The following is an 8,547-nucleotide window of genomic DNA, read 5'->3' on the forward strand; positions in this document are numbered from 1 at the left end:
CCTATCACTAAGGGTATATCGGTCCCTTCACCCGATACCTAGGGAGCTATGGCCTCCGAACTATACGGGACCTAACACTGGTAACCCGTTCCCTATCGTCCTCTGGCTGGGACCTAGGGGAGGCTAACTGACCCTAACCTCCTGGCCCGTGGGTCCTGACCACCGACCTCACTGAGCTCCGTCCCTTAGAAGGACAGCGGAGCTTGGGGTCCAGGGTCCTATTCTCCAGCCCAGTCTTCAGTCTTCAGCGTGTAGATAACCGAGCCAGAGCTCTGAGTGCTCTGGCTTATATACTCGTTCGTGGCTTGCTCCGCCCTAGCCACACCCTCCTTCTGGAGCACTCTGGGCCATCCTGGAAGGTGACGCCATTCCCCCGGTTACCCCCCCCCCCACCGGGGGCCTTGGGAATGTGTCCCAGGCCTCTTTCTGGCCCATGGACATTTGCCCTGGCGAGGTAATGCCTCTGCCCCCTATTGGCAATAAATGGAACTACAGGCCTGCTAAATGGTGAGTGACAATCACCCCTCCAGTTGTATTAGTAGTGGTGGTTGTGGTGGTTGTGATGGTTGTAGTGGTATTAGTAGTGGTGGTTGTAATGGTAGGTAGTAGTTGTATTAGTAGTGGTGGTTGTGGTGGTAGTAGTTGTATTAATAGTGGTGGTTGTGGTGGTTATTAGTAGTGTTGGTTGTGGTGGTTGTGGTGGTTGTAGTTCTGATTGTGGTTGTGCAGGAGGCGGTGAATATGCAGTGGACGACACCTGTTTGCTACTCCTGCTCAAGGGGGTGTGCCTGAAACATCTCGGACGACTTTCCGAGGCCGAGGAGGCGTTCACACAAATCCACGCTCAGTAAGCAACCACGACCGCAATATTTTAACTAGCATAACTACCACAACCAAAACTACCATAACTACCACTATTACCACTACTACCACCACACACACCACCGTAGACTCAACACTGCCCATAGACTCAACACTGCCCATAGACTCAACACTGCCCATAGACTCAGCACTGCCCATAGACTCAACACTGCCCATAGACTCAACTCTGCCCATAGACTCAACATTACCCCATAGACTCAACACTTTCCATAGACTCAACACTGCTCATAGACTCAACACTGCCCATAGACTCAACATTACCCCATAGACTCAACACTGCCCATAGACTCAACACTGCCCATAGACTCAACACTGCCCATAGACTCAACACTGCCCATAGACTCAACACTGCCCATAGACTCAACACTGCCCATAGACTCAACATTACCCCATAGACTCAACATTGTCCATAGACTCAACACTGCCCCATAGACTCAATACTGTCCATAGACTCAACACTGCCCATAGACTAACGCTGCTCATAGACTAACACTATCCATAGACTAACACTACCCATATAATAACACGGACCATAGATTCAACACTGCTACCCATTGACTAACATTGCTTCCCATAGGCTAAAACTGCTACCCATAGACTAACACTGCTACCCATTGACTAACACTGCTTCTCATAGGCTAACACTGCTACCCGTTGACTAAGACTGCCCATAGACTCAACACTGCCTATAGACTAACACTGCCCCCCATAGACTCAACACTACCCATAGACTAAGACTGCCCATAGACTAACACTGCTCTCCATAAACTAACACTGTTGCCCACCTGTACCCTGTGTGCCAGGGAGAAGCGCCTGCGCCATGATCAATATTTGGCACCTAATGCAATGTTTGAGTTGGGATTCCTCCTCATGGAGCACGGCGGTGATGAGCGGAGATCGGAGGCTCGCAGACTCCTGGAGAACGCCAGGTGAGCTGGGCCCCTCGCTCACTACTTTGCTCACCACCATGCTCTCACCACCCACTCACCTATTTGCTCACCACTCACTCATTTACCCACTCACTCATCCACACTCTCACCCACTCACCCACCCACTCACCCACTCACTCACTAACCCACCCACTCACCCACTCACTCACCCACTCACCCACACACTCACTCACCGAATCACCCACCCACTCACCCACCCACTCATTCTTTCATCCACTCACCCACACTCACTCACCCACGCACCCATTCACGCACCCACTCATTCTTTTACCCACTCACCCACCCACTCATCCAGTCACCCACCCACTCATTCTTTCACCCACTCACCCACACACTCACTCACCCTCGCACCCATTCACCCACCCACTCACCCACCCCTCATTCTTTCACCCACTCGTTGTCATCGTCTGGTTCTTCGCTTGCAAAGATCAGGGAGGAATGTGGCCCATGAAGTTAGTTGGCGACAGGCAGCGCTGGTGGCTGTGCAGACCGATCCTTGACTTGCATATTTTGTGGTAGGCGGTGCAATTTGAACTCCTGACCAGTCGGGGCCTGAGTGGGGGCCTTGTCCGAGGAGCCTTGTCTGGTGCGAGGATCCACACGCTGAGCATAGGGCTTATATAGAATGCTCTTGTGTTCCCTGTGTCTGCATACAGCTGCGTCCTTTCGGCGCGGTCTGTCAACCGGTTCGTTTTTTGAGTGACTCTCAGCTTCGTTGGCAAGGTTTTGCACGCAGCGCTGTATGGAGATTTTTGCCGGCTTGGTCATTGGGACGGGTGAGTAATCTGGAATGACGGTGGACCATTTAAATCCGGGAGAGGCGATTCGATTTCCGGATTGTGCTCATCGAACAAATCTTTGTGTTTCCTTGTTTGGGAAGCCAACCACCTCACCAGCTGCATCGTGGGGTGCCGTTTTGAGATCTTTCCACCGCTGTTCAGGGTCTGCATCCGTGCCCGGTGTCTTGATGCTCACTGAGCCCAGTCTTGAGCTTCTTCTAGAATTTGTCCCTTAACAGGGGGAGTCTTTTCTACTTGGAGCTTCTTGGGGTGAAGACCGATTCTATTTGATTAGTTTTCGGATTTCTTTTGCATCCTCTCCAGGGCACTTTAAAATTCAAGCCGAAGGCGGCCAGTGAGGGAGGTGAAGGAATGTATGGAGGGACAGGGGCTGGGAATGGAGCACATCTTGCTGGGGTAGGTAAGGCAGAATAAGGTGGAGTGTGATGGTGAGTGAGGGTGTCGATGTTTGCAACGTGGATGAGAGGCAGTGGGGTATGGGGCACGTGCGTGAAGTGGTAAAAATGGGCATGGATGAGGGTAGTTGAAGGGTGGTAGGGGCAGAGTGTTTGGTGGCCGGATAGTTGAGCTGATGGAGGAGAACAGCGGAAGTCTGGGGTGAGAGATGTGGTTAGGTGCACATAGAAAGTATGACGCGGAGCCGGGTAAGGAATTAGGGTGCGTAGGAGGAAGAGGACCAGGGGCTGGGGGAGGCATGGGAAGGAACCGGTCAGAGTGGAGGCAACCGTGAGGGCCGAGCGAATGGTGGAAAGCGAGTCTTCTCGGGTATTGGTTTGATCCTGAGGGTGACTTTTGCCCCCGACCAATCTGTGTGTCTGTCATAGTAGCCGACACTTAAGTGTGTGCGTGTAGTATGTCCCCTGTTGGGGTACAAGGATGCAATCCAGTCGAGGCCAGTGCTTGGAGCACGCGGGTGTCTCCACACGGTGTTATAGCTTCCGTTTTATATGCAGAGGTTGTGTTCTGCACATAACTCCAGTAGCGTACGACCATTGTCGCTACACTTGCTAATCCCATGCTTTACGAGGGCTCCCCTGCAGAGGTCACGGTTCTGACCGACTCTTTCGTTGACGTCGCCCATCTCAATAAGCTTGTTTTTACGGTCACCCCCCCCCCCCACCGGAGAAGAGTTCTGAGGTCGTGATAAAATAATGCTTCCTTAATGTCTTGGTCAGCCTGTGGCCTGTGGGGTTGGTGCATAAACACTGATTATGGTGGCCCAATTGGTTACCCTGAATGTGTAGTCGTAGAGACATCGGGCGGTCTGGATGGCCAATTGGAGGGCTCAGGAGTTTGTCAGCCATCGTGTTCTTCATCGTGAGGGCGACGCCTGACAGGCGTCTCCCCTCACTGGCTTTCCCTGACCAGGACAAGGGGATGTAGCCCGCCCCATGTTCATTCAGAGGGATCCCTGGTCTGCGAAGCGAACTTCTCTGAGTGCTGCGATGTCAAGTTGGGCGAGCTCCCTTGCCACAGGAGCACCGAGCAGCGTCTTTGTGGTCGGTCGCTTTCATACGATTCCATCGTCGCCGTGCGAAGGTTGCGGCGTGCGCATTTTGACAAGTTTGGTTTCTGTCTGAACCGCATGAAGAGATGGGCTCCGCTGGCCGCGAGTTCGAGCCAACTGGGTGAGTTTGAGCGCAAGCTTTGTTTAGGCCACCTTATCTGAGCCTCTGTTTACATCAGGAGCGAGCAGTTGCTGTACCTAGAAAAAGCTGATAGGGTCGGTCGGGGTGCTGCTGGATGTTGTTGCCTCTGGTCAACGGTCAATCGACCAATACGGACAAGCCACCTGCATGCAGGTTCAAAGCTGTGGCTGCCAGTGCCATTCTTGCACCGCCCGTTTCCGCCTCCCCCCTCTCCTGTCGCCGTTAGGACTTTCCTTTTCCTCCCACCCACGCTGCTATAGTTTGTTTAGAGTGTAGGTCAGCTCGCGCACTCTGGATCCCACTCTTTCGGCTCAGGGTTATCTAACAAGTGGCTCGGCGAGCTAGGGACGGCTATGGTAACCACAGGAGCTGTTGAGGTTTCAATTCCGAGTGGCCTTCTGCTTGGCGAGTTTGCCGCACAAAGCTACAGCCCCACCTGGCCAGGATGGGGGGGGAGTACACTGGGAATTCTTTGATCGTACTTAGTTTGGGACCTCGACCTTACCACCCGATGTCTTTGCTCTCAGGATCATTGGAACACTCAGCGCTTGCCCCAACAGTCTGTTAAGACTACACGCGGGATCTTGGTAATTGTCTTTGTGTGTCTCTGTGTCACTGTGTGTAGTCACTGTGTATGTGTGTGTCAGGAGTGTAGCGGTGGTGTAGCGGTTAGCAAGCTGCACTACGAACCTGGCGGCCCGAATTCGATTCCCGCTCACGGCCAACATCAGTGATGATTATCTGAACCATTCCTGGGCCTCCCCTACGTCGACTCAGCCTCAAATGAGTACCTGGTATGGTGCGTAAACATCACGACTGGGGAGACAAAGGCTGCCGGTAGTGGCGCTGGCCACCCACCGCCTTGTGTGCCGTTCCGGCCTTCATAGGTGCTCACTAACAGCACTTGCCCCAACAGTCTGTTAAGGCTATATGGGGGATCTTTGTATTTTTATCACTGTGTGTGTCAATGTGTGTGTGTGTCACTGCGTGCCTCACTGTGTGTGTGTCACTGTGCGTGTATCACTGTGTGTGTGTCACTGTGTGTGTGTCACTTTGTATGCGTGTGTCATTCTTCGTGCTTTCGGAGTCCCTCACCCTTTGCTCACGATCATTAAGGACCTTCATGATGGTGAACGGGCCGGGTTAAACTACGTGGCCGGGAGTCGGAGCCATTTCCTGTTCACCTTGGGGTGCGACAGGGATGTCCAATGTCTACCACATTATTTAATATCTATTTCGACCGGTAGTTCGTGAAGCCTTCAATAGCTGTACCGGAGGAATTTCCATCTGGTACAGATACAATGGGAGGCTAATTGATGCCCGGGTGCGGTCAAGGGATGGCTCCCTATTGCTCAACCATGTTATGTATGCCAATGATCTGGTAATTGCTGCTCATTCAGAGGAGGAGTTGGAGACGCTGCTGCTGAACCTGGAGCTTGCCAATAAGAGGTGGGGCCTTACCATCAACCCCACCAAAACTAAGCACCTGCCTGGGTATTTTGTACCATCCGACACTCCACCCCTACAACTCCCAATTGGTGATAGGGCAGTTCTGGAGAGAGTGGAGAGTTTCCCATACCTGGGTATTGTGGTCATGACCGGCTCCGGTTTGACATCAGAGGTCTCACTCCGAATAATTCGAGCGGGATTATATTTTCATCAGTTGCATAACGCTGTGTGGAAGCTACCTGATCTGTTGCTCCGCACAAAGCTTCAGGTCTTCTCGGCCACAGTCATTCTCTCCCTTCTCTATGCTTGCAAAACGTGGACCCCCCTAATGGAACTTCGCCGGTTAGAAACATTTAGGCTGGCCTGCCTACGATCCATCCTGGGTTTAACCAGGCTGGATTGTGTGAGGAGCTCACAAATCCCATCGGTGAGCTCCTCCCGCAGGCAAGGCTGCGTTGGCTGGGTCATGTAGCCTGCATGCCCAGCCACCGCATGCCCAAACAGCTTTTGTTTGGCTGGATCGAGGGGGCTAAACGGGCGCGTCACAGGATAGAGAAGAGATGGAGTGATGTGGTACAGGAGGATGTGCAGTTGAGTGGACTTGTTGATGACTGGTACCAGCGGTGTCAAGATCGGCCTCTGTGGAGGAGGCTCATGAAGTGTGCTACTGTGCAGTTGGAGGCAGTCGCCCTCCAACAACAACAGAGGGTGGAGGAGCGACGCTCACAACAACGAGCGGAGTGCCGGGTGACTAAAGCACAGCAAGTTGGCACAGTAGGGGGCACAGGTGGTGCATCAGCCAGTCGTCTCAGTCAGTCGACCCGTGGCACCTGGGTTTGCCCCGTGACCTCATGCCAGCGGGCGTTCGACACTTCACGTGGCCTCAACGTGCACATAGCCTGGCACAAGCGTCGTGGTGACGTCACCGACACTTAGTGGCGAATGGCTGTTGTTTTTTTTGTGTGTCACTGTGTGTGTGTCACTGTGTGTGTCAGGACTAACTACAAGAAGTACTCTCTGGAGTCAAGGCTGCATTTCCGGATCCACGCTGCACTCAACGCCATGAAGCGTCGCGATGAAGGGGATCGGACGTAGTAGTCGTGTCACTGTGTGTGTCACTGTGTGTGTGTCACTGTGTGTCAGTGTGTGTGTGTCACTGTGTGTGTTTGTCACTGTGTCACTGTGGGGGTCACTGTGTGTGTGTGTGTCAGGGGAGCGGTGGTGTAGTGGTTAGCGCTACGCTGCGCTATGAATCAGGCGACCCGGGTTTGATTCCCGCTCACGGCTAACACCAGTGACGATTATCTGAACCGGTCCTGGGCCTCCCCTAGGTCGACTCGGCCTTAAATGAGTACCTGGTGCGGTGTGTAAGCATCGCCATTGGGGAGACAAAGGTGGTAGTGCGTGGTGCTGGCTACCCACCCCCTCGTGTACCGTTCCGGCCTTCATAGGTGCTCGCTAACAGCACTTGCCCCTACAGTCTGTTAAGGCTATATGGGGGATCTTTGTCTTTGTGTGTCACTGTGTCTGTCACTGTGTGTCACTGTGTGTGTCACTGTGTGCCACTTTGTGTGTGTCAGTGGGAAGCGGTGGTGCAGCGCTGCGCTAAGAACCTGGCGACCGGGGTTCGATTCTCGCTCACGGCCAACACCAGTGACGATTATCTGAACCGGTCCTGGGCCTCCTTTAGGTCGACTCAGCCTAAAATGAGTACCTTGTGCGGGGTGTGAATATCACCACTAGGGAGACAAAGGTGGCCGTTTTGGCCTTCATAGGTGCCGCTCGCTAACAGCACTTGCCCCTATATCCCGTTAACATAGCCTGGCACAAGCGCCATGGCAACGCTACTTCTCACTTAGTGGTGAATGGCAGTTGTTGTGTATCACTGCACTACTGTGACACTGTACCACTCTGTTTCACTGTACCACTCTGTGACACTGTACCACTGTAACATTGTACCACTCCTACCCTCTGTACCACCGTGACACTGTATCACTGTACCACTCTGTGACACTGTACCACCGTGACACTGTATCACTGTACCACTCTGTGACACTGTACCACTGTGACACTGTATCACTGTACGACACTGTATCACTGTACCACTGCCACTGTGTGACACTACCACTGTGTGCCATTGCTGCCCTCTGTCTGTAGCGCGGGGTGTCACTGCTGGGTCGATAAGTGTGATGTTTACATGGGGTGATCGCGAAATATCGGTTCAGTGACACTGTTTACCGTGGAGATACAATGCGACCGGTATTGATTATCGGTTATTATCGGTTATTGGTTTTGGTTATTGATTATCGGTCATTGATTACGTGTTATCGATGGCGGAGTATTGGTAATTGGTTATTGATAACAGATTATCGGTTAAGGTTATCCACTCACCCACTCACTCACCCAACCATTCACTCACTCACCCACCCATTCACTCACCCACCCAACCACCCATTCACCCACCCATTCACCCACCCATTCACCTATTCACCCACCCACCTATTCACCCATTCACCCACCAACCCATTCACCCACTCACCCACCCATTCACCCACCCATTCACCCACCCATTCATCCATTCACCCACCCACCCATTCACCCACCCACCCATTCACCCACCCACCCACCCACCCATTCACCCACCCACCCATTCACCCATTCACCCACCCACCCATTCACCCATCCACCCATTCACCCATTCACCCATTCACCCATTCACCCACCCACCCATTCACCCACCCACCCATTCACCCATTCACCCACCCACCCACCCATTCACCCACCCATTCACCCACCCATTCAACCATTCACCCACCC

At 53.0% G+C, this 8,547-nt stretch overlaps 1 protein-coding gene across 4 annotated transcripts in view; it reads left to right on the plus strand.

Moving 5' to 3' along the window:
* The window catches only part of TTC39A (tetratricopeptide repeat domain 39A), a 43,960-nt gene extending 35,878 nt beyond the window's left edge, over nucleotides 1-8,082 (plus strand). For 3 of the 4 annotated variants that reach the window (XM_078620746.1, XM_078620749.1, XM_078620747.1), the window contains 3 exons: nucleotides 730-847; nucleotides 1,686-1,811; nucleotides 6,726-8,082. In XM_078620746.1, the coding sequence (XP_078476872.1) occupies nucleotides 730-847; nucleotides 1,686-1,811; nucleotides 6,726-6,825 (344 nt within the window). In that variant the 3' untranslated portion in view covers nucleotides 6,826-8,082. The remainder of the gene's footprint in view (nucleotides 1-729; nucleotides 848-1,685; nucleotides 1,812-6,725) is intronic. The other variant, XM_078620748.1, reaches the window with a different exon arrangement.
* Nucleotides 8,083-8,547: the final 465 nt, after the last annotated feature.

The sequence above is a fragment of the Lampetra planeri genome, chromosome 74 (assembly GCF_965212315.1).
Source record: "Lampetra planeri chromosome 74, kcLamPlan1.2.h2, whole genome shotgun sequence".
Taxonomy (NCBI): domain Eukaryota; kingdom Metazoa; phylum Chordata; class Hyperoartia; order Petromyzontiformes; family Petromyzontidae; genus Lampetra; species Lampetra planeri.